The 26,763-nt window shown below is 41.8% G+C and overlaps 1 protein-coding gene across 1 annotated transcript in view; it reads left to right on the top strand.

The window, feature by feature from the left end:
* Positions 1-26,763, top strand: part of LOC126458051 (ATP-binding cassette sub-family C member 4-like) — a 401,284-nt gene that overhangs the window by 327,130 nt on the left and 47,391 nt on the right. Inside the window, exon 17 of the mRNA XM_050094849.1 lies at positions 19,564-19,918. Within this exon, the coding sequence (XP_049950806.1) occupies positions 19,564-19,918 (355 nt within the window). The remainder of the gene's footprint in view (positions 1-19,563; positions 19,919-26,763) is intronic.

Below are 26,763 nucleotides of genomic sequence, written 5' to 3'. Positions count from 1 at the left end.
ATCGAGATGCTTGCTGACATGCTGTTCCCATACCTTGGGATGGAAGAATTACAGACAGCCAAAGCTGCCGGCCGAGGCCTGGCTGTAACAAGAAGAATAAGGTTATATTTTAAAAGCGAATAAAGAGTAAAATAAAATCCCCTACTATAGCAGTCATCCTTACACTCCTCCCTCTTCTGTGGGAGTGGAGAACGTATGTGATTTCGCTCTGTATGATGATCAATTCAAGGCTCCCACAGAAGACGGCAGGGACCTTAACCTATGGGAGGGTGTGGAGACTTTAAAGACCACCTAGGGGTCGCAGAGGGACTTACACAAGTCAACAATGTTATGTGTATGCAAGAATAAGGAATAATCATCATACAACATCAAAACAAAATTACATTAATGAAACACATGGATGAAACACATTAGAAAATAATAGTTTGATGAGGCAAACATACCGAGTATTCTTGTTTTTAGGATGAAGTTAAAGTGTCTCTTTTGCTTGAATAATTTGAAAAAGTGAACATATCACCACTGACATTACACGCAAGGGTGAGTGGTGTGAGGTGACGTGTTGTGCTGTCCTCAGTGGGCAGTGCGCAGGCTGCCGGCGAGAGGGGGACATGGCTGTGGCCAAGCCCGTTCACGGAACTCAGCACAGTGGGGTATGAGGGGAGATTCACAGGTTTCAAATACATTTAAAAAGGCGGTCAACACTAGGAGAGCACTTCAATATACCGCACAAGTGTTCACATTGTTAAATAACACAGTTGCACTCTTAAAACTAAGGGAGTGAACGTGTGTGATAGTTTCTTTCTTATAGTCATGGGCGATATTCGCCCTGAGGCTGGGGTTCTGGAACCATTGGAGGGGATGGTCTTAACCGTTTGTAAAATCCCTTTTTGTACAAGGTCCATATCAGTACAATGATAAGAACCGCAATGACTGGGGTTGTGTAGCACTGGGTATAATGGTTGTACGTAGTTTAGTGGCTGCTTACCATTCATTTGGGTGTGCTAACAGGCGATCATAAGAAATCTGTCCTTGCTCATGTTTTACAAGGTCATCAATTGATGTTAAGAGTTGATCATTTGATATATTAGATAAAGCAGGCAAATCAGTTGACAAGAGAATCACGAATGAGCTTTCAGGTAGAAAAAAACGTAGGTAAATGGGCACATATACTAAATGACTAAGCTATAGTGGCATGGAAGGTTATTAATACTCTAAATATGCGTGCGGGAGTCAGCACGACAGCCACGTCAAAGCGACGTATGGCAGAAGTGAGATCATGCGTGACATCAAGCTAGATGCGCTGTTACAGTGGGTTCTGTTTAAAATTACATAAACATATATAAATGAGGTACACAAGTACCATATTAAATTGCTACATATACCATATCAATAAGTACACATAGTTAAATGCCTCTTTAGGCTGACTATCCAAGTGTGATAATGATCACATTATGAGAAGACGTTTCTCATGTATCATTATATTTGATAAACATCACAAAGTCATTGTTGAAAATCACGAAGAAAAAAGTCACCAGTTTGGTGCAGGTTGGGCATCTCGTTGCCCGGGACTATGAAAAGTTGCATAGCGTCGACAGTAGAAAGTGTTAGTGTGGGAGGACAGTGTCAAATATCCAGGGTTACTAGTGTGTGTATGTAAAGCAATTCTGCTTAACCCTTATGCTAGAGAAAAGAGGGGGGCAGCAGTGTTGCGAGGTGGTACTGTCACTGTGCAAGTCTGTAAAAAGGTGGTACAGCCAGGAATGCAATGGGTGGACAGCCTAGAAATGGGCAGGATGCAGAGCGAGTACTGCTAGAGAGGCCAGGAAGGCTGAATGTGAATCCCATGGTGATTGGGACAAACAACAACAAACACTTTTCAATTATAGAAATTGTATAGAAATATAAGAGCATGCTTCACATCAGCATTGAAGAAATATCATGATACTCGTTAAACCTCTGTTGACAATAGAGGAATAGCCAAAGAGGAGCCAGGTGCAGGATGAACGCTGCTAGACTGTAGTAGTCATATTGAGATACGAGAGGTGATGACGCATAGATGAAAGAGATAGGCAGGCGATCGACTTACGAAACCGAAAATTGAAGGAATAAATCGATCAGCTTGGCGCTCTGTGGGCGCCAACCGCCACGTGCAAGGTACATGGCCCAGGAGGAATTCAGTGCTGTTGTTAACTGGAGGAGGAAAACAAAACTCGATGAGAAGCTAGAGACTTCCACAGTGTAAACATAAAGCGCAAGGAATGGAATTAGAAATGACTAAATTAAGCGTAATTTCTGAAGGGCTTTTCCTTTTTGAAGGTATAGTACACGGGGCATCGCCTACTAACTGTGTATACAACAGTGCTGCGATTCCAAGATAGCTACTACATACTTCTTTTTAAAACTCGAAATTCCTCACATAAAAAAAAACTTTACTGTGCGACCAAATTCGCCGTCTTCATCCTCTCACCATTTGCGACTAAACTCACCGTCTCTACAACTCCTAGGTGCTGGCCTCATCAGGCCCAGCTAGTTGCTTAAAACTCCATCTATCCTTGGGTATATCGCAGTGTCCTGGGACACGTCATACAGTTAAATAATACTACCTCAGTAGCCAGAGATCCTCTAGAAACTACAATGGAAGATTGATGTCAAAGAAGGCTCAAGTTCTGAACTGCGCGTCTGGTAGTGCCTGATCAGCGGTCGTCAGAGATCACGGAACACAGGTCTCGTGAACTCTTCATCGACATGAAAGATTAAAGTCTAACTGTGTTAGTTTACCTGAACTGAATATTTTTGTGTTGGAATACGCCCGGGTAATGAACTCTGAATGACGTTCGGTTGAAAGTTGACAGATGAAAGTGGGTAGGACAGACTATGCCGCGAAATTGAAAAGTTAAGAAGCGACATAGCTAGGGGTCTGCGTGATTGCCGGTCGTCTCACGCCGGGTTCGTGTCCTTGCGGGTGTTGCATGACTCTTCATGTGTTGTTCTGGTGAGAGAGGAATGGACTATGGTGCGAAATTCAAAAGTTAAGGAATGGCACAGACAGCTAGGGTTCCGCCTGATCCCTTGCGGGTTGTGGTTCTCTTGTTCATCCAACAGACTAGGTGTATGGCCAGTCTACTCGTCCTGCGGGCGTTATTCACTCCGTTTACGTTATCTATCATGGGGGGTAGGCATATGGCATGTCCCTTCAAACAAACATCCAAATACAAATGAATAGAACATGGTTACGTCTTAAATTATCCTTCTGAATTGGTTTCTTAACTAGAACATTATTAATAAGCACTTAAATAATGGGCAATACTTGGGAACTCACTCTGACATACTTGGAATCCTAAAATTTAAATAATTATCCCCATTATTCCAGCAACACAATAACACATCGGAACACTAGCTTCATTGACACAAATGCTCAATTACTGGTGCTTGCAAAGTTCTAGCAACACTCTCTACTAACTGGTAATTAAATATTGACAAAATGAACAATAGTAAAAGTAATACATAGACATAAGTAATTGGCAACCCATTACAGTTACACAAGTGGTAACAAAACTGCGACAGAAGCAACAGTAAAAATATTATTTCCTTTGCACAAAACTCCCTTATTCTCCAGTGACAATTCATAGCAAATTAAGTGTAGGTATCTTCCGTTATTCCCTTATGCTCTCGTTTATATTTCCATACAGACTGACATGGCTTTGGTATGTCTACCTAAAAGAAAGGTGTCGTTAAGTTATGTCAATGATATGAGTAGTGCTGTGGAATAGTGCAGTGTCTCGTTAATACTTCCTTCAACAAGCTTTAATTTAGAGTAGTTTTAAGTCTCCTTCAGTTATCAGATCAATAATTGACATTAACTTCTTTAATATTATTAAACATTTGGTACAGTTTTTCCTGCGTTATTTGTACTTCTGGTCTCATAACTACCTAAGGTTAATTGTTGGCAGTCCCCTAGCGTTTTCTGCCGAGTTTTGTTTGTTGTTCCTTTTGTTACTTCCTCACCTGCCTGCTTCTTAATACTGGTACTGGTACTAGTTACCTCTCGCTGACGTCGATGTAACCTACCGGTTGGTGTTTTTGTTTGTGATGAAATTAAGAGTCCAGTTGTCATGTGTAGAGTGTATAGGCAGGAAAGTAATTTCCTTAGTATTGCAAATGTGCATAAAGTTATTCAAAGTATTCGTCATATAGTGGTTGAGGACTCTGTGTTTCAATGCTGCTTGGGGCACTAAGATGCGACAAGGGTAGCATTGCAGGTTGCTGACAGTACAGCTGACGGCATGGCTGCGACCGGTTTCAATCGGCTGCAGTGACAGCGCTGGCATTCACGCTGGGTCCGTCCTGATTAATACGTACATAAAACACTCGCAACGCTACTGTTGCAACAGATTAAAGCTTAATTTCAGTAATAGTGGTTTTGAGGTAACTCGTCGTTAAAGTTCGCTGAACTATCACGATTCATTTACTCACTTGTATACTCTGTTCTGAAATGTTCGTAATTTATGGATTTTTATACTTCTGCATGGATTGTAATGACAACTTGACTCTCTCAGATATCCTTTACTTGGACCTAGTAGCTAATAACGTTTGAACTGGACCCTAATGTTGGGGCTGTTATTCTGAATTAGCATTAACTTGGTTCTTACTGGTCTTTACTGTATGGTACAATGGCATCTCAGACTCGTTCCTTTTGCTGACAGCGGTCATTCACAGAATAAATATCACGGCAAGGTCCGGCTTCCTTGACACCATATAGATCTACTTATTAACCACGAGAGTGGTAGTACAACACAGCTGGAGACTTGTCTGAAGCCGGCCGAAGTGGCCGTGCGGTTAAAGGCGCTGCAGTCTGGAACCGCAAGACCGCTACGGTCGCAGGTTCGAATCCTGCCTCGGGCATGGATGTTTGTGATGTCCTTAGGTTAGTTAGGTTTAACTAGTTCTAAGTTCTAGGGGACTAATGACCTCAGCAGTTGAGTCCCATAGTGCTCAGAGCCATTTGAACCATTTTGAACTTGTCTGAAATCCAACATCTATTTTTGGCAGTATAGGCGGCGTTTACAAGGAAAAATTCTTTTCTCTCTCGATTTTGTTCTTTACTGAAAATTCAAATAACCGACATGAATAGATTGCCATTATTGGGTAAGACTAGTAAAATCTGTACAGCAATAGTAGGCTGGTGGATTTATTTTCTTAACTATCTTCTTGGATTTACTGGTTACGCTACCACTGTAAGATAGCAGGTATGGGAGGGCACCCGGGTGGCTTACTTCAGCATTGCTGAGGCACGTGGCCTGTAGGGCAAAGGGAGGGGAGGGGAGTGAGTGGGAACGTCTGCGCAAGAGAAAGACATGGCATTGACTCAGGCAGCTGGAAGTGAGGCGGTAGATGGGCTGCAGATGTGGGGGCGCAGGGCTTCGCAAGGTGGCAGGGAGGCGTGAAGTCCTAATGGCCACTCGCTTAGCGGGCAGGCAGGAGGGAGGCGAAGGAGGTGTGGCATTGCTAAGCGGCAGGGTGGGGCAGAACTATCTGCAAACAGTTGTGGCTGGCAGGCTCTGCCCGGTGGTAACCGCGCAACATTTCATCGGCATTTAATATACGGAAACACGTAGTATCACAAAAACCTACCTCTTGTCTCTTCAACATCGCATTATGAAAGCAATAAAATAGCACTTAAGGAAGACTCCTTTTACTTTTAAAGTAATTTATTTGTGGTTTAACTTGGACATACATATTCCTGTTATTATCGGCGTGTATACATTCAGCATAAACCTACAGGTAATGGGGCGTATTTCAAATGGCAGGTAGATGGCAGTATGTTCTCACTGGTCTACTGACAGTTACGAATGTATGTTACTGTCATGTTTTTATGGTAAAGTTTTAATAGCTGTGTCTGGTCACTATTCACTAAATCAACAGGTGAAGTGTGAATCCCTTTGACATATACAAGATTAACTGATTCTTAACTTCGTGTGTTCTATTGGCAAGGACAACTTTCCCCTCAATTTCATTACCAATAAGTATTTGTGTTTTCAGTTCTCGGCAGCTACGACAACATTACTGGAGATATTAAATGATATGTGACAAAATGATTACAAAAACGGCAATCACTTCCATTAACAGGTGACATCGTAGATCCTGTTACTACTGGTTGCCAATCCTTAGGTATACTTACAACTGACATGCACAGCTTAAATAAATATATAGCAACGACTGTAGTCTCTGTCAGTTAATCCTCTTGTCTCACACAGGACTTTTTCAGCTGATTACATGTCATATTGGATCTAATCCCTGGAACGTAACTCATAGTGGTGTTTCAATCTTAGAGCATATTTATGTGCCGGTCTAGGCGGTTGTATTACATTCTTTCTTGAGTGGAACTACTGGCGTAACAGGCTCTGTTTCACTATCAAGCGGGGGTGGCTAGGAATCCTTGCACAACGTTAACCTGTCGAAATGAACAATCACTGTGCGTTCTGGTAACTGAATTTCTGCATTTACTGGCGAAGTAAGCAGCGTGATACAGTATGGTCCTTCATACGTAGGTGTAAACTTTGAAACGTCCCCTTAGAAAAATTAGTGAATTACTGTTATGGTAAACCCCTTACGTCATTTGATTTTCAAACGGCTGAGTAAAACTGAACGTACTCAGACATTTCTCTCTTTACTTATTCTGATCATCACTAAACTGACACACAATATTTTTAGCGCAGCGCAATCTGACTTTTAATAATCCCTACAAAAGAATGGCCCTGACTAACAATAACCTATACCTTCCATGAATCATTTACCTCACAAAAATCTTCATTACTCGAACTACTGCAATACAGCGAGCGGCAATACTGCCAGCTAAATAAAAGATTCAAACTACTGAAGGCACTAACTACTGATAGGCATAGTTAGCAAATAAAAGATTTTGATAGAGAACAAACAATGTATTTACCTTAATAGTGTTCAAAAGTAATAATATATATATATATATATATATATATATATATATATATATATATATATATATATATATCAGTTCATGAGATGCAGTCTTACAAATTTACTGTCTCTGATGGACACACGTCCAGGTCATTCGCTCTCAAAACTCCGCCAGCTCTCTCCCCACATCAACCACTGCTGGCGGCTCACCTCCAACTGCGCAACGCTACGCACTGTTAACATCCAGCTGCCCAACACTACAATAGCAAACAACAATGCAAACTAGCCATAGACTGCACACAGCACAGCCAGTGATTTTCATAAAGAGCGCTACGTGGCGTTACCAATAAAAAAAACTAAACAGCCTACTTACAACTTCTTTGTTCTTCCCTTTTTTACTACTGGTAACGTAACTAGATCTCGTACCTTGTACTCGGGCATTTTTGGTTTCTGATTATCCCTCTGTAACTGTGGAGCAGTGGCTTTTGCATTGTTCCCTATCACTTTCCTCCAAATGGCTGTTAGACGTCGTGCCAAACCTTTCGCGTCTTTGGATTTAATTCCAGGGGGCAGTTTGTCTATCTCAAAAGGCGAATTCATAGGGCGGCCATACACCGCTTCATAAGGGGAATATCCTGTAACTTCATGGATCAGGCTATTATAAGCTGATGTGACGTATTGGACATACCTGTCCCAGTCAGAGTGATTTTTATTGACATAATAAGAGAGCACGCGCGTAACGGTGCGGCGGACTCGCTCCAGGCGTCCGTTCGCTTTTGGATGAAATGGTGTCGTTCTCCACTTTTTGATTCGAAAGAATCGACAGACTTCTGTAAACAATGCAGACATAAAATTCGTGCCTTGATCTGTAAGTACAGCTTCACGACTTCCATAGTGTAACACCAAGTGGGTGACAAATGCACGAGCTACAGTTTCTGCGGACATATGCGGTATGGGAACGAGAATTAAGAACCTGGGAAAATGATCTATGATGAGGCCTGTTGCCTCTTTATAGTTTACCATTTTGTTACTGACAGCGCCTTAAAAATTCCCCGTTTTGTTATTACTAATGCAATTCAGACTTGCCTTTATTCATGGATATAACAGAATCTCAGTTGTACAAAACTAAAAGTAGTGTGTTTTGGACGTAAGCTTGGGGCTTGTAGACGATTTCTTGGTAGATAGCAGACAGCCCTTCGAGTAGGTAGAGCTTGGGGCTGAATCCGTGAAACTCCGTCCAGCATTACAACGTCGTAAGACGCTGTATCTTCAAAATCGATGCTTTGCTAATAATTTGTAGCACGAATTTTTCTGTGTCTTTTGTAAGGGAACGAATAACTGTTTGGTAAAATCAGTGCAGTATTTTGCTGTGACAAGTGGAGATTGTGGCTGCACTCAAAAGTTTCCTCACTGCGTTATGTAAAGGTGCTGGATACTGTAGCTAAGCAAACCTGGGAGTCGTCGCTGCGGCGTGATACCAGTGGTATGTGCTTCAGTCAGCAGGATCCGGTGTCGCGTCGATAGTGAACGTACCTGAGGAGCGCGGTCAGCTCGCTTGGTGCCATTATGACGACTAAAGTGCGCGTCATTTATGTTGGCGGCCGAGTTTAGGTTCGTTCTGCGCATCTGACGTCACAAAATACAGTCAGCCAATGAACTATGAACGACGTTGCCAGATCTCGACTGCAGAGCAGAGCACGGACGAGTGTCTTCAGTTTTAGAAACGTTCAGTCATAAATAAAGTAATAGAACAAAAGCAATGTCTTGATAGCAGACTTTGTTTTATAGAAAGTTTGGAAAAATCCATTCTTAATACCAATTGCTTCATATTCTATTAATTAATTAAACCAAACAAGCAATAAGACGCCTCATTCAGGCGATAGCAAGGAAAGGTGTTTGTATCAATTTCACGAACCGCTTTTTCTCAATAAAGAACAGCAGTAATTGTTTATTTCCTACTGCACTTCGACGAAGTGCGAGTAATTCATAGGCATACCAACAGTGTTTGTCAGAATTTTGCGTGCCCTGTTAGAGTCCTTATGGAGGTACATAGCAGGATGAGCCGCACTAGCGTAACGGTTAAGGCGTTTGGTTAGTAAATGAAAGGTGAAGAGTTCAAACCTTCAGTGATACTAAACATTTTATTTATTTAAAAACAATATCGAAGTGACTTACTTCACGAATTTTATTCGTTTGAATGCAATTTTTTCAAATTTCTACTGCTTTGTCTCTTCATTAACCCTTTCGCTGCTGCAGTCACGTGCTGCCCGCATGCCGCGCTGTGCGCGATTTGGTCATCACTGCACTGCTCGCCTGTGCAGAAACATGGTGTTCCCATTGCTTTGACACACTTATCATTCGATTTCACAAAAACTATTTGGCCCAAATATTAGATTTTTACACATCTTCTTGACTGATACCTTCCCCCCATAAATGATTTAATTTTGTTTCGATGTTCAACCCAGTTATTGTGCAGCATTAAATGTAGTAATCCATTGTACGAAATTTTGAAGAGTTTGCAGAGGTAAAAGTCCATAGCGTATACTTTCCGTATGGTCGATTTTAGTTGCCACAATGTTGTGAATGAAATGTGGACAAGGTACCTAAATTTTATATAAAATTTACTGTATAACAATATCTCATTTAATTTAAGTACCACATAGGTGTTGTATGTAATGTTGAGAAATATTCCGTCTTTACCGACTGTAATAAAAGTTTTATTTACACCGGGCGCGTTTGGCTTTATTTTAAAGCACTTCAATCAATGAAAAGTATGGCACATACACAATGGTACTCATGTTCTATTTCTTGTTTTTGTTCCACAGTCGCAGTTTTACCAATGGTATTGAAATATATTCCTCTTCTGCAACTGTAATAAGAGACTTATTTAGACCAGATGCGTTTCTCTCTTTTGAAGCATCTTCAGTGGACAGTATTTTGTCTCCTCCATTGCCAAGTCACCTTTCGCAGTTTTGTGTTGGGGTAACACAATATTCAACGTTTGTGTCGGCTGATCAGTGTTTTAGCAAATAAATGCTGTTTGTGAGTGCCACACACAAAAATTACATTTGACGTAGCTCAGAGCACTTCACTGATAGACGGTATATTCAAGTCCTAATGTTTTTGTAAGTCCACAGTTTTGTTTAATGTATTTTGTCTACTTCCTTTTGATTGATTGAAGTGCTTTAAAATAAAGCCAAATGTGCCCGGTGTAAATAAAACTTTTGTTACAGCCGCGAAAGACGTAATATTTCTCAATATTACGTACGATACCTATGTGGTACTTAAATTAAATGAGATATTGTTATACAGTAAATTTTATATGAAATTTATGTATCTTGTTCACTTTTCATTCTCAACATTGTGGCAACTAAAATCGACCATACGGAAAGTATACTCTATGGACTTACCTCTGCAAACTCTTCAAAATTTCGTGCAATGGATTACTATATTTAATGCTGCATAATAACTGCGTTGAACATCGAAACAAAATTAAGTCATTTATGGGGGGGAAGGTATCAGTCAAGAAGATGTGTAAAAATCTAATATTTGGGCCAAATAGTTTTTGTGAAATCGAATGATAAGAGTGTCAAAGCAGTCGGAACACCATGTGTCAGCACAGGCGAGCAGTGCAGTGACAAAATCGCGCACAGCGCGGAATGCGGGGAGCACGTCTCTGTAGCAGCGAAAGGGTTAATGCGGCCGTGGTGGCTTTACTTCATGAACTGCGCGCTCCCTCCTAAACGTAAGCTTGCGAACTATGCTATACTATGGCGCTGCTTCTATTGGCGCGTGCGTCGTGTGCAACTGGCAACGCAGCAATCTCCCGCGTCTGGGCGGGCATGCGCGAGCCGCCAAGATAAAAGAATTGAACTACTGTATTCACGCGGCTGAGAAACGTTGGAAAATATACCTGGCTCGTTGGCGCAGTGTTGGGATCAATATTGATCTGTAATACTCGGTAGTCTTCTTTTGTCGTTATATTTGCGAAACTCAAAGTTTACTTCAATTACGTTTTGTGACGTAAGGATACGACTGGGAATACTGCAGACTGATAAGCTGGTTATGCACAGTCTCTCTTAGATGCGCAGGCCTCACACCGTGACTTCAGCTACAAAATAAATGGAGGTTGTCGCACTAATTTGAACGAAGCATAATGTGCAATTTCTACTTATTTTGGAATCACTACGAGGAGTAAGTTTACGTAGGTAGGGTTTGACTGCATTGGCGTATTATATTCTCTCTCTCTCTCTCTCTCTCTCTCTCGCGCATAGCAAGGATTTCCTCGAAAATGCATATCGTAGTGGGCCCTTGCTAAAATATGAATCTCCGTTAATCACTCCTGCTACAGTGACAGACAGGACGGCCAAGAGTGCTGAGAAGTGTCCTAATAGGAGTGGTATGCTTGTGTTTACTCAAAACTACGTCCATTATGATTCTCCTTCTTCAACCACACAATGGGATCAGTTTGCGTCAGAAACTAGAAATATTTTCCTTGACCTACTGAAAGCTATTCGCGTTTGTTTGCATGCTATGACTGATACGGCAGATTGTGCAAAATGGTTTCAGGTGAGTTCTGAGCAGTCTAACATTGAACTTAATTAAGTATTAGGCAAACGTGTAGGCGTTGATTTGGTAAGTAGATTTAACGCTGTAATTTCTTGTTTTAATAAATCTTTTCTGGGTTGGGGTACACTGGGTGTTTTATCAAAGTAATTCGTCTTCCGGTATTATTTTTATCAGCACAGAACACATTGCTGGAAACGTAAATAAGCGTCAGACTGCTTAATGTTTCGCCACTGCCAGGCGCCTCTCGCTAAACAATGGGATTTAAAGTTGAAATTCTAACGAATATGCAGGCGTTCTAGTTTCTAAGAGTCGATTATGACTTCGCATTGTAAAAAGATTATATCAATCTAATGCAAACATAACTGCTGGAATACGTGTTTATCATCAGTTCACCCACACTCCATAAAATACAAAGAGTATGAAGACACACTCGTGATACATTCATAATAAAAATTAAAAACTCTGCAGCTGGTTATATTAACCTTGAGAATATAAAGCAGGAAATCAGTATGGCAGAAAGAAGTTAGTCCAGTTGGAACACAAAGCAATGACCGGTTTTATCACAACACAGTGTCAATATTCTTTCTGAGAGTGAAGTTTGCCTCACCGTATTCTGTATCCGTACTCCGCGGCCACGTAAGTTTTACGTGTTCTCAACTCTGATGTGGAATACTGGGTGAAGACTCAGATGTTCTTTGCCAGCCAGTAATCTGAAACATATTTTAACTCGCAGATTAATAAAAGAAATTTTCCCGCTATTTCCCATTATTCTACCACTCAGCAATGGATACATTTTTGGCACAAATTCTCTTGTTTTAAATCAATATTGTGGGGAAAATAGAAAAGGAGATATAACTGGACTGTTACATCGCACACTTGTAGCTGTTTTTCTGTAGGTTCTGATGGCCTGCTTTAACGCTTACTGTTTTTCGTAAAGAGCTCATTCAACGCATGTTAACTTGTCGCAAGTTGTTTCCTTATCTCGCCTTGTGATTTGCTTTGTTCTACTGTAACTTGTTCGGGTCATTATATTTTACAACACCTTCTCTTAAGTGCTTTATCGCGTCTTGGAGTGTCCTGTATCAGTCGCGTTCAGCGAACGACCTGTACTTACTTCGACGTGCAAACTGTGTTGCGTGGGCGAGAAACCATCTGGCAACAAGACCGGACAATGGTAGGGAACTTGGAATTTTTGAAAATCGCCGTAAGACGAACGTGCATCTTTACGGAGGTACGGCAATAAAACGACAGACATCCAGCGACAAGAGCGAGGATGTTTGTGCTTGTAAACTGATTTGTCTCAGCTAAAATGTGCTGTGATGAAGAATACAATGATTAATTAAATTAGCTGAAGGTAATGGTTGTAGCTGAACGAAGTTAGACATACTTTTGATTTTTATCCGTGGCTAGGTACGTCAGCCGGCATCTCGTGGTCGTGCGGTAGCGTTCTCGCTTCCCACGCCCGGGTTCCCGGGTTCGATTCCCGGCGGGGTCAGGGATTTTCTCTGCCTCGTGATGGCTGGGTGTTGTGTGCTGTCCTTAGGTTAGTTAGGTTTAAGTAGTTCTAATTTCTTGGGGACTTATGACCACAGCAGTTGAGTCCCATAGTGCTCAGAGCCATTTTGAACCTAGGTACGTCAGATTAGAATTTATTGTGATGTATACTGGGAAAGCTTGACTATTAAATAAGCTGCGCGAGTCTTTATGAGGATTTTTTTTTAATTTTCAATTTTTACCTGTTTTACTCTGTAAATATAGTGAAATTTAACGCTCAATGTATCATATATATTATTCTTTTCATGGACGGCATGAAAAGAAAAGGCAAAGGAAAATTCGGGATTGCAAGTAATTTTGCAGGAAGGCGGACACGAGAACTTCGTATGCAAAATTAGTTACTTTGATTATTTTACAACTGATGATTTACACATGCTAGAGTGATATTCATCGTAAAAACAGAGAAGCAGTAATTTTGTCGGTGTCTGGCACAAGTTATAAACGCCACATTTTAACAATTAGTTCGTTGTCTTATTCTATAGAAAAACGAACTTGGTTTACAATCTCTCTCGTCATATAGTTTGGTACAAACAACAGGTAACGCATCATGTCGCTAAATACTTGCGAGGATAACTGGTGATGTGCAATGGAATTTATTTTGGTGCAGTCTTCTCGTGATGTATTTTTCTCTCTCGATGAGGTAAGAGCAGTTTGGAAGCTTTTTGATCGAACTCCTTACCTGACCAAAATCATAGACCTCGCAGGACTGCAATAGCTGCCGAGGGCTGCACTAAGGTCAAAATGATGCTGTTGGAAGACGAAGTCGCGAACGCTTAATTACAATCCCTTCTTGGAAAGTTATCAGCACAGTCCTCCTAGACGCCGTCAGAACGATCCATCATTGGATATTTATTTGAAATCCTAAGTTTTCCCTTGTCTTTCCCTTTCCTGATTTTCACGTAAATATTAATAAACACAATACGTATGTTGAGCACGTTTTCGGTTTATTTACGGTCTAAGCAATGTAAAAATTGAAAATAAAAAAGTATCCTCGTAGGAAGTCAACCACACAAGCCTCTGATTACCGTTCTGTGTCCTTTCCGCTGTGCTAAAAGCTGCCTGGAAACCACATTTACAGAAATGGCTCAAGCCTCGCCAGACCCGTGCCGGAAATACGGTGTTTCCTAAACGCTCGGCCATCTGAAGCTCACACTTCCGTCACTCAAGCCCTGCACGTACCATAAATTTGGGTGAAATCGGTGATGACGAGTAGGCGCGGACAAAACCTCAATGTCATGCACATCATATGCTTCCGCTTACAGCAAAAACTTCCGTTCACTCGTCACTGTTTGGGTACCGCTTTATGGCCGTAGATCCACAACCGTGCATTCCCGACCATAGTCTGTCCGGAAAACTTCTCCCTCTTCGACGGTCCAAACTATGCTGACATGTTTTGAGCTGGCTCCTGTTAGACACACGTCTATTGCCTGCGTCTACGAAGAGCCGCGTGAGCCCACTATCAGCTTTATTCTGTTATTTTGCTGTCCTAAATTCTTAGTTTTTGTATGTCCAGCCTTTTAGCAGGAGGTCTCTGGGACGACGGCCGTTTACTATCGTGACAAAAAATAAAAACACCTGCAGCCGTCCTTATGATTTTAATTTATTTTGTCGCTACCAGTTTCAACGCTTTATTGCGTCATCTTCAGGCTGTCTTTGATGCGGTACAGGTTGATAAGATCCTCATGCCAGCATTACTGGATACACAGATAATGTGCCGGCCGCGGTGGTCTCGCGGTTCTAGGCGCTCAGTGCGGAACCGCGCGACTGCTACGGTCGCGGGTTCGAATCCTGCCTCGGGCATGGATGTGTGTGATGTCCTTAGGTTAGTTAGCTTTAAGTAGTTCTAAGTTCTAGGGGACTGATAACCACAGATGTTAAGTCCCATAGTGCTCAGAGCCATTTGAACCATTTTGAACAGGTAATGTGCCAGCACTCCAACCATCAACTGTCCCGATTGGGGAGTTGATGGTTGGAGTGCTGGCACGTTATCTGTGTATCCAGTAATGCTGGCAACTGATGGGTTATGTATGGGGATCTTATCAACCTGTACCGCATCAAACACAGCCTGAAGAAAACGCAATGAAGCGTTGAAACTGGTAGCGACAAAATAGATTAAAATCACAAGGACGGCTGCAGGTGTTTTTAGTTTTTGTCACGATAAAATCTTAGTAGTCTGATGGCCCTATACATTTTAGAAATTAAGAGAACGCTAACACCAACAAATGTGAAGAACCAATAGATCTCATGGACAGGCGTAAGTTCAGGATATTGGGGTTGAATGAGACAAAGTGGGAAAGCTGTGAGTAGAAATCACAGAGAATTGGATATGTGCTGTACTAGAGTGGCAACAATAGCGAATCCAATAATGGAGTTGCCCTGGTCCTCCATAAAGATATAGACATACAGCCAGACGTCAAGCACGTGAGTGAAAGGATCATCCAGATGAGACAAAGGGCTGCTGTGGTCTCTCCCCGACTTTATCCTCTCGAGAGCGCCATGTGCGCATAATAATCCAGTACTCTTTTACGCACGAGCTTTTTTTTTTACCTGTATAATACGCACATCGTTCCAAGCGAAAGGTAGATATCTTGTGGTTGACTCGGGGTAGCACCTACACTGGATATTTCAACAAAATCTCATGCTGTGCTGGTTAATACTAACACAAATGTGACATTACAGTTAATTTCATTAGGCTGAATTAATTTCATCAGATAATGGGGTAATTAAGTTAAGGAATCCTGAACAGCCGAAGTGTCGGCTGGGTGACGATAACAGCGCAGCACTTGGCTTTCGCCGTCGCCTGTCGCGTCCGCTCGGCTGATCCACTCAATGCAAGCAGAACTGGACGCTGCTGCTCGCCGCCCGCTGCTGCTGCTGCTGCTGCCACTCCACGACTCGCCCAAGGCTGGTGACGTTCCCACCACGCCGCGTGGTGCAGTCGCACTTTTTCCTGCATTCTTCAGATCGTTCTCTCTCATAACTTCAGTTCTGCGTGTGAACTCCTTGGAGCCATCGGCACCACAGCTACGAAGTATTAGCATCGCGAGATCGTGTTGTCATTACACGAACGTTAAAAACAGTACATTTCACCGGTTTCTGATTTTCCTACAGTGACTGACTCGTCTAATGCAAAAATTTCAATTGTGCTAATATTACAGGTAGCGGCTGTATTCCAATATTGTCCACAATATCTGCGACCAACGTTCAGAAAGCCCCTTGGTCGTGACTTCGTAATTTGTCTGCCGCTATTGCAGAATGAGTAGTACGTATCACGTCATGTGTCTCGAATATTATCGTGTAGTGCAATGAGCTTTCCACGGAAAATCTCTAAAATTGTATTATTAATTTCTGACATCTGCTGAGAAAAGAAATTGTCAACTGGCATGAGATCACTAGACCAATGTGAAAATAAAGTATTGAAAGATATTTATTTGTCAGCACCTTCAAAGAAATCACTCAGCTTAACAAATATGTGAAAGAGGACCCTCTAAGTTTAGGCCTCTGTGCTTTGTGGGCGCTTTTCGCCCCCGTAAAAGTCACCGAAACAGACAGCAAAGACGATGCAGCATTTGCACGCTTCATTATCTATCGTCATCGAGTCCAAACTACAGTAATGCAAAATTGATACCTACAGAAAATAAGTGCCAAAGAGAATTTTCTGACAGTCATACTATGTGAGCTAATAATCCCCTCTGCAGTTTGGAGTAGAATGAGCAGTAAGTTCAAATTTGATATTAAACTACCTTGATTCAAAAACTTGTAGTTCATTGGAAACTATCTGAGGAAGCTAGAGAACTAGACTGGATACCCGGTCTGCCTAGGTGTTTTACTATTAGGTTCGTGCAGAAGTTCGTAGCGTTCTTGTTTTCCGTGTTGTTGGTATTCCGGTTGATACAGGTTTATTTACTGATTGTCATTTTTTATTTGTAGTTCACTGTTGCTATTTGAATTTACATATTGTCAATTTTTCATTTCGAGACAGTGAGTGGAGCTGTGGACGCTAGAAAATTGAGTGCCAAGTGGAGAAATTGGAACATTCCAGACATAGTCTTCTGTTCGAGTTCGAAAGAGAGGTGACAGCAGTGGAGACAGCCAGAAACATTTGCGTCGTGTATGGGGATAAAGCCATTGGATAGAACACGACAATAAAATTGTTTCGTTTTGACATTAGTGACTACACATTCAGCGAGATCTTCGCGGTTTGATGAAGACCGTTTAAACGCATTAATCCACAATGATCCAAGTCAGTGTACTCGAAAACTGGCACATGTGGTGAACTGTGATCGCTCTACCGAAGTACAACATTTGCATGCAGTGCAGAAGGTTTAAAAATCGAGTGTTTGGATACCACATGCTCTAGGCCAAAATCACAAAAGCCAGCGGGTGGACATACGTGCATCCCTGCCTCTCGTTGTCAGTTGGCTAGATAACAACACCGATTATTCCTATCCTGTATACGGTGAAGAGAAATGGTGCCGTTATGCTAACATAGGGAATCGAAAGGAACGGTTGAGCCTAAACGAAGCGTCAACTCCCAGTACGAAGACCTGCACGCATCCAGAAAAGTTATTGTTATGCATCTGATGGAAAAGCGACGGGGTAGTGTGCTAAGAATCGCTTCCCCGAGAAGTACTCGTAACGTTTGCAGCCGCAGTACAAGAACAACGACCAGAAAGAATGCGCGAAGCGATGCTACTCCAAGATAACGCCGGCCCTCATTCTGCTACACCGACAAAAATCACTGTACAGGAGTTCGGTTGGAAAGTCATTCCACACCCACTTTAATCGCCCCTGAGCCGTCAGATTTTCACATTGTCCACAACCCTTAAGGAATATCTTTTCGGATGAAAATGTATTCCGAACATGGCTCCACAAGTTCTTCGCCTAAAAACCACGTGATTTCTACAATCACGGAATCAAAAAGTTGTCCCAGATTTGGCAGACTATTGCAAATAGTGAAGAAGGATATACACTACTTGCCATTAAAATTGCTGCACCACGAAGATGAAGTGCTACAGGCCCGAAATTTAACCGGCAGGAAGAAGATGCTGTGAAATGCAAATGATTAGCTTTTCAGAGCATTCACACAAGATTGGCGCCGGTGGCGACACCTACAACGTGCTGACATGGGGAAAGTTTCCAACCGATTTCTCATACACAAACAGCAGTTGACCGGCGTTGCCTGGTGAAACGTTGTTGTGATGCCTCGTGTGAGGAGGAGAAATGCGTACCATCACGTTTCCGACTTTGATAAAGTGCGGTTTATTGTATCGCGACATTGCTGCTCGCGTTGGTCGAGATCCAATGTCTGTTAGCGGAATATGGGTTCAGGACGGTAAAAAGGAACGCCGTGCTGGATCCCAAAGTCCTCGTATCACTAGCAGTCGAGATGACAGGCATCTTATCCGCATGGCTGTAACGGATCGTGCAACTGCGTCTCGGTCCCTGAGTCAACAGATGGGGACGTTTGAAAGACAACAACCATCTGCACGAACAGTTCGACGACGTTTGCAGCAGCATGTACCATCAGGTCGGAGACCATGGCTGCGGTTACCCTTGACGCTGCATCACAGACAGGAGCGCCTGTGATGGTGTACTGAACGACGAACCTGGGTACACGAATGGCAAAACGTCATTTTTTTTCAGATGAATCCAGGTTCTGTTTACAGCATCATCATGGTCGCATCCGTGTTTAGTGACATCTCTGTGAACACACATTGGAAGCGTGTATTCGTCATCGCCATACTGGCGGATCACCCGTTGTGATGGTATTGGGTGCCACTGGTTACACGTCTCGGTCACCTCTTGTTCGCATTGACGGCACTTCGAACAGCGTACGTTACATTTCAGATGTGTTACGAACCGTGGCTCTACCCTTCATTCGATCCCTGCAAAACCCTACATATGCACGACCATATGTTGCAGGTCCTGTACGGGCCTTTCTGGATACAGAAAATGTTGGACTGCTGCCCTGGCCAGCACATTCTCCAGATCTCTCACCAACTGAAACGTCTGGTCAATGGTTGCCGAGCAACTGGCTCGTCAGAAAACGCCAGTCACTACTCTTGATGAACTGTGGTATCGTGTTGAAGCTGCATGGGCAGCTGTACCTGTACACGCCATCCAAGCTCTGTTTGACTCAATGCCTAGGCGTACCAAGGCCGTTATTACGACCAGAGGTGGTTGTTCTGGGTACTGATTTCTCAGGATCTATGCACCCAAATTGCGTGAAAATGTAATCACATGTCAGTTCTAGTATAAGATATTTGTTCAATAAATATCCGTTTATCGTCTGCATTTCTTCTTGGCGTAGCAATTGTAATGGCCAATAGTGTATTCTTGATGACTAAAGTCTCATGTGTATCTGTTGGGTTTACTAAATTTATGGAGAAACGCTGCGAACTTATGCACTGACCCAATATTTCAGGAGTGTGAGTAAAATACAGTTTGATTTTACGTTATTAATGAATCATTTATTTCAAAGATTTAAATGACTTATTACAACAGGTCTAACACGGAGGTACTGAGGACATCCCTGCAGATGCATCTGGAGGCAGCCGGTGGCAGCAACCAGACGTTGTCAGAGGAGCTGGCGTCGCTTCCGCCCAGCGAGTTCTTCCTGGAGCTCTATGGAGGCCTCGTAGTCGGCTGCATCTTGCTTACTCAAATACGATCCGTAGCTTTCTTCAACATGTGCATGCGGGCTTCTCGAAATCTGCACAACAAGATGTTCAGCTGCATACTGAGAGCCCCTATGCGCTTTTTCGACACGAACCCATCTGGACGCATACTCAATAGGTTCTCGAAGGATATGGGATCAACCGACGAGTTGCTACCACAGTTTACAATAATGATGATTCAGGTACGTATTTACTACTCGACTATGTCCGAAACGTATATTCTGCAACATAAATATAAGTGGTAGTCAAATGAAAATGAGGCAGATGAAAAAATGTAAGTAAATTGCTTATTATTTAAAAAAAAAAAGAACGCCATAACTGTTAATACATTTTTTCCAATGCCTTCACGGAAAGATTCTTGTTGTGTCTACAGAGCCATGTTTGTACTCAAGCGTGCACCTCTTTTTTCGAAGCAAATCGACGACCACAGATGTCTTCCTCAGGGGACCAAAATTATGGAAATCGCGTGAGGAGAGATCGGAAATGTATGGAGTATGAATCAGGGCTTCCCAGGTAAATTTCTGCAGTGTGGTCACAGCCTTGGCAACATGTGAATGGGAATTATCCTGTATAAGAGTGATACCATCCGTCAACATTCCTGGGCGTTTGGACTTGATAGCGCGCTTCAGGTTTCGCAAATTGTCGACAAAGCGAAATGCGTTAATTGTGGCGCCGTGTTCCAGAAAAATCAATAAACAGTGGGTCCTTGCAGTCAAAGAAAAAGATCATCATGACATTTTCCGGAGCTGGTGTGTACAGCTTTGATAGATTTTTTCGGTGGGGGTGAATCCATGAGCTTCCATTGTTCGTTTCTGACGCTCGCTCCCTGGCTCAAAATGATGACACCATGTTCCATTTCCCACGACAATGCGGGGCAGGAAACGATATTCTTCATAGTGATACAATTCCATTCATGCAGTGATGTCGACATTCTGTTCAACTTCTGCTCTTCCGTCAGGCTGTGGGTAATCCATTGCACAGGAATCCACTGCATACAGATTTTCCGCAACTTGATATGTTCTGTCAAGATGGCGAGAGCGGTACCGTCTCTGATGTCCAAAATCAGCCGATTACCTTCCACCGACCGCCATCGGTCATTTCTGACGGTAGTATCCATTGCCCCAATGATAGATGAGCCCGTCCTGACTGACTACTGTCAGTAACATCCGACCTCCTCGAAATTGCTTATTCCACGTAAACACACACGCACGTGTCAGATTGTGATCGCCATATACAGCAGACATTGGGGTATGAATTTCACTCCCTTACACTCCTTCCACAGTCAAAAACCGCACTATACATCGCTGTTCCTCTTTCCCAGCCTCCATGGTGAAGTCAGGACACCATTACGATTCGCTGATCTCACATGGAACACATCTAAAAGATTAATGGCACACCGGAGGACGTTCGCGCTGTTCTTTCCTAATTCCAAAAAGAGGCCATTTCCACACACACACACCTGCGTTACCAAGGTCAGCGCCATGCTCGTTGTATAGCCCGTCTCGTTTTCATTTGATCAGTCTTTATACTATTAACACTGACCTTAATAATAATAATCATAGCTACTAGGTAAGTGCGCTTTGAGAACACAGTTCAGGAATTTCGGGACAAAAGACAAGAATTATAAAAGTTGTCCCACCAACGAGACTGAAACTGGTCCCTCAGAGGATGTACACGTTTTAGAAGTCAGCATATGTTTCTACCTAGCCCAGAGGTGATGACTTGTCCCCCTTCCCTACACTATGAGGTCTTAACCGCAACTGATGGATAAAATGCTGTTCTTAGTGACAAATTTCTTTCCGTGCAATTATGCTAAAAGTATCGATCACAAAGTTTCACTTAAGAACACAGAGGCACTGATTGCATTAATTTTGTTGTCTTTTGAACAGTTTAATTGGTAACCGAAATATAATACTGATAAGTAATCTAACTGTGGCGTGTGATAAGGAAGTACTGCTGGAACAATTCAGATATTCGTTTAATGTCCCTTGCTAGGTCAACGCTGGGATACCTCTGGAAACATAGTTACATTTATTATCTCGATGCTCATTAAATAATTGTTGGATACAATAAAATACAGTAGAATAAATCATCATGAGTAGTGCAGCATGTGCTCTCGATCTGACTTATTGATATATCCAATCAATTTAGCTATTAATAAATTAAGACTCTCAGTGAAACAACAGGTCATTGTTCAAACTCACCAGCACTGAATGCCCAAATGACAGAGTCTATACTGTAAATTTTCGTTCTCACTCTGAAACACATTCTTCTTTTTTCAGTTCAGCTAGTCAAGTGGTTGTTACCATCACTCGACGTTGTCCTTATGTGTCTCCCAAACAAGCTGGTACAAAATGGAAAGTCAGGATGTTTCATTTCCCCTGCTAAACTATCTTCCCAACAATATATTGCTGTTTCAGCAAAAATATCGCCATCAGCAGCGTATTTCTTAATTGTAAAACATGAAAAATTAACATCGCGTGCAGTGGTTGGTTCTAGATATTGTACAGGGTTATTCTAAATGATGGACCCATTTTCAAAACTTCGTATTTATTCAAATACAAATCCAAAATGAACAAGCTTTATACGAATGAAAAGAGGAAATTCCAAAGTTTTTTATGTTGGATATCAATTTAAGAAATGTAATAATTTGTAATTTATTAGTTTTAATAATTAGAAATGTGATAAATGTTATAAAAATTCAATGTGGCCTCCGTTGGCTGCACGGCAAACATCGATGCAGTAGCCAAATTCGTCCCACATACGCGAAAGCATATCTGCTGTTACTGAGTGCATGGCAGCAGTGATCCTGTTCTGTAGATCGTAGAGTGGTTGGTAGAGGCGCGACGTAAACCGCTTCCTTCACATAACCCATAGGGAATAGTCGCAGGGTGTGAGATCGGGAGATCTCGGTGGCCGGAAGTGCAGAGCCAGGTCCTCAAGTCCCCTGCGACCTATCCAGAGCTGAGGAAGGGAGTCGTTCAAAAAGTCTCATACATCACGGTACCAGTGGGCTGGAACTCGATCCTGTTGGAAAATGAAGTTCAGGAATCTTCCATAACTTGAAGGAACATCCGTTGTTCCAACATGTCCAGGTACAAAATTCCCATTCTAGTTCTTTCTGCAAAGAAAAACGGCCTATAAACATTTGTACGGGGTACGGCACAGAAAACGTTGATCTTCAGTGAGTCTGTTTCACGTTGCAATGGTGAATGTGGAGTTTCCAAACCTCACAGGTGAACATTGTATCTGCTGACTTTTCTACTAAGGTGGAACGTCGTTTCGTCGCTAAAAATTACACGCTGTAGAAATGCATCATCCTTCATCTTTGCAAGCACATAACCACAAAATGCAAGACGTTTCTCTTTGTCATGGAGGTTGAGAGCCTGTACAAGTTGTAATCGGTAGGGCTTGTACAGCAAACGCCGTCTCCGAACTTCTGTACAGGTAGTTGGGGTTTCCCAAGTTCTCGACGGCTCTATTGGTAGACTTACGGGAACTATGCACCAAACTATCTTGAATGCGTCGGACGTCATCCTCTGACACACGCGGTCGGTCTGTGCTTTTTGCTTTGCACACACTCTCAGTCTGTTTAAATTGCTTAAACCAACGGCTAATGCTTTTGCGAGTTGGTGGTTGAATAAGGAATTTGGTACGAAATGCCTGCTGCACTGCAATTTGTGACTCGCCTTTCAAGAACGCAGAAGACCTTGTGCTCTACTGTCGCCATCTCACTCAAAGTTGACCGTGAAGCGGAATGACGGCCCTATTGCCGCGCAAACTCTACCGGCCGCTTCTGAAACCATCACCGCCCTCCCGCCGCCGCCCGCCAAAAACTTGGAAACTTCCTCTTTTCATTGGTATACAGCTTGTTCATTTTGGATTTGTACTTGAATACATACGAATTTTTGAAAATGGGTCCATATTCTTTGAATAGTTTTACAGTACCTTTTTACTTTTGAGTCACTGCATTGTTTCTATGTTTGTGTCACTTTTTCGGCATATTGTCTATGTTTGTTGCTGTTTTTTTTTTCGACGTACAGCATAACATTCGCAACGGTATGAGCAGCTGTTATTAACTAATATGTAAATGTTATTAACAAATATGAAAATGTTATACTATTGTTACTTTATTACTTTATTACTAGATCTGTGTCGTTTACCAGTCATGACTGGACAGACTGCGTCAAGATTAATTACATATATACATTTTAAAACAATATTCACAAAATTAAGACATTTATACTTAATAGAAACAATATTTGTTTGTCCATTCACTTTGGTCACTATTAAACAATTCACCAATGGAGTACAATGGGCGTTCTTTCAGGTCCTGTGCTACTCTCCTTCTGAATGTTCCTAGCGGCAGGGATTGCACTTCTTGAGGCAGTGAGTTGAACATCTTTAGGGCAACCACTGGAAAGCTGGCTTGCGTTCCCGTCAGTCGACACCTGGGTATTTCGATGCTCCTCTTGTTACGGGTATTGTGATTGTGTATATCTTGCCTCATGCTGAAGACTCCTTGGTTTTCTTTCACGCTGGTGAGACATAAAAACACATACTGGCTGAAGACTGTCATAATTCCTAACTGCTTGAATATAGGCCTGCAGTGTTCCTGTCTTTTGCTTGATGTGATTATTCTGAGAGCTTTTTTCTGTAGAATTAGCACATCCTTACAACCTGCAGAATGTCCCCCATAACAATAGGCCATAATTGATGTGGCTATGGAATAGGGCACAATATACTGTTATGAGGTATTGGTCACTCAATACACCTTTTAACCTCCTCAGAAGGTATATTACATGGGAGAGCTTGGAGCACACGTTCACTGTGTGTATTGGGAATTACGGTACAGTTTCGGTGGGCACTAGGTTGTAACGTAATCTGTTATCTACTAACGTTCATTGCTCGGCTAGTTGTTGCTCTAAACACGTAGAAAAACCTAGCTTGACACCATGGCAGTATTTCAGAGCATTAAATCGCGTGTCGCGAGAGGGTTTAGAACGCCGTATCCGGAGCGCTGACGACTTCTGGTCCTTACTTAGGTCTCGGTCTCGGTTTGTGGTGAGAGAGTGATCACGTGTGTGTGTGTGTGTGTGTGTGTGTGTGAGAGAGAGAGAGAGAGAGAGAGAGAGAGAGAGAGAGAGAGAGTTATTTCTGTTCCTGTTCCGTCTGGTATGTCAGTTCTCTTAAAGCAGTAGAGAGTGTTTTGCTGCAAATGTGTTATGTTTCCATTTATTGGGTTTTTGCCTTCCACTATAGTCTTTTGCTTGTAATAGTTATCTTCTATTGTTAGTTTACGGTGTAAACTGTTGCTGAGTTCACGATGTTTAGATCAATTTCGGTATTTGTGTGGGATGGCGATTTTTATATTTATCATGTGTTCTGCGATGGTGGAATATGTGCTATCACTTTCCAGTCTTTACTGTACTGTGTTGTTCATCCTGAATGCTATTGGAATCCCTTGCTTCTTCAGTATATGTGCGGATATGTTCTATTTAGTTAATGTGTACCAGTATTTCTTTTTTCTTACGTGATGAGGTCTGATGTGTTGTCTGTGTGTTCTGCCTCTGCGTTTTCAAACCCTTTGGTTGTGCACCTGAGTTGGTGGTCACTATCATTATCTTTCATTTTTATCTAGTTGCTGAACTTGTTTCTGGTATGTGATTTATATTCATTTTCAATAGCAATTTATTTGATTATATTTGGTTCATGTGCGTAGCTTTCAGGTTTAAGAAGTGTTCTGATTATACTGTGGGGCATGTTTGTGAAACTGGCACATTTATGGGCTGTCAGGTGGTTGTATGAGCCACGAATAACAGTACTTGTCGATGTAGGTTTGCTGTAGATGCAAAATTTATGTTGGCTGTCGTTTAAAGTAATTAGAAAGAATAAACGATCTATAAATACAAATATAAAAACATCTCGTGAGAAAACCATAAGTAGTATAGACAGGACACTGAAACACCATAATGCATTCGTCGCTTAGGTGAACAAAGGGAACTTAATGACCTTAAAAACAGAGACAGAATACGCTGAGAAAACAGAAAATTTCTTGGCACAAAATAATATAACTAAGCTAACCAGTGACCAATCCAAAGATACCGACGGAACCTGAAGAGACTCTTAAAAAGCATCACACACACACTACAAAACAAGACAAAAAGAATGACACAAAAGAATTCTAAAGATGCGCTTCTGACAAGCCTTCCAAAGATCCACAAACTTAATATTCCAGTTAGACCAGTAGTTAATTTCAGACAAACTTGATCTTACTTACTAGGGAGACACATGCACCCATTTCTACAGAATACATAGACAAACACAAACAAAAAGAAGACTATAAAATATATGAGTCATAATACTGAAAATTAAGAATATTAAGATCTTCTCGACAGCAACACTGGTATCATTTGACATTACATTCGTCTATACACGGAACAACATCTGAAAAGCACGAAATTGACCGACATACAAATAACGAAATCTCGTTTATCCTAGGGCTAATCACAGAACAAAACTATTTCACTTTCAACATCAACTTCTATTTCCAGTGGAGCTTTAGCCATCATTATCTTGCATCACAAAGAAAACATAATATTCAACAACATGGTGAAAAAATAATAAACTGCTACTGATGAAACACTAAGAAGGAGAGAAGAGCTACATAGTAACATTGATATAGTACACCACAAGTGTACTTTACAATGCAAACTGAAGAAAACAGGAAATTAAATTTCCTGGACCTTACAGTTACAAGAAACAACAACCAACATGAATTTCCCATCTACATAAAATATACATCGACAAGCACTGTTATCCATAGCTCATACAATCACCAGACAGTTTATCAAGGTAAATACATTGTTTGTTCTCTATTAATATCTTTCATTTGGTAACTATCCCTATCAGTAGTTAGTGCCTTCCATAGTTTGAATCTTTTATTTAGCTGGCAGTAGTGGCGCTTGCTGTATTGCAGTAGCTTGAGCAGCGAAGATTTTTGTGAGGTAAGTGATTTGTGAAAGGT

Source organism: Schistocerca serialis, chromosome 2, assembly GCF_023864345.2.
Source record: "Schistocerca serialis cubense isolate TAMUIC-IGC-003099 chromosome 2, iqSchSeri2.2, whole genome shotgun sequence".
Classification (NCBI taxonomy): domain Eukaryota; kingdom Metazoa; phylum Arthropoda; class Insecta; order Orthoptera; family Acrididae; genus Schistocerca; species Schistocerca serialis.
The sequence above is the reverse complement of the archived record's forward strand: the minus strand, read 5'-3'. Positions and strand labels throughout refer to the sequence as shown.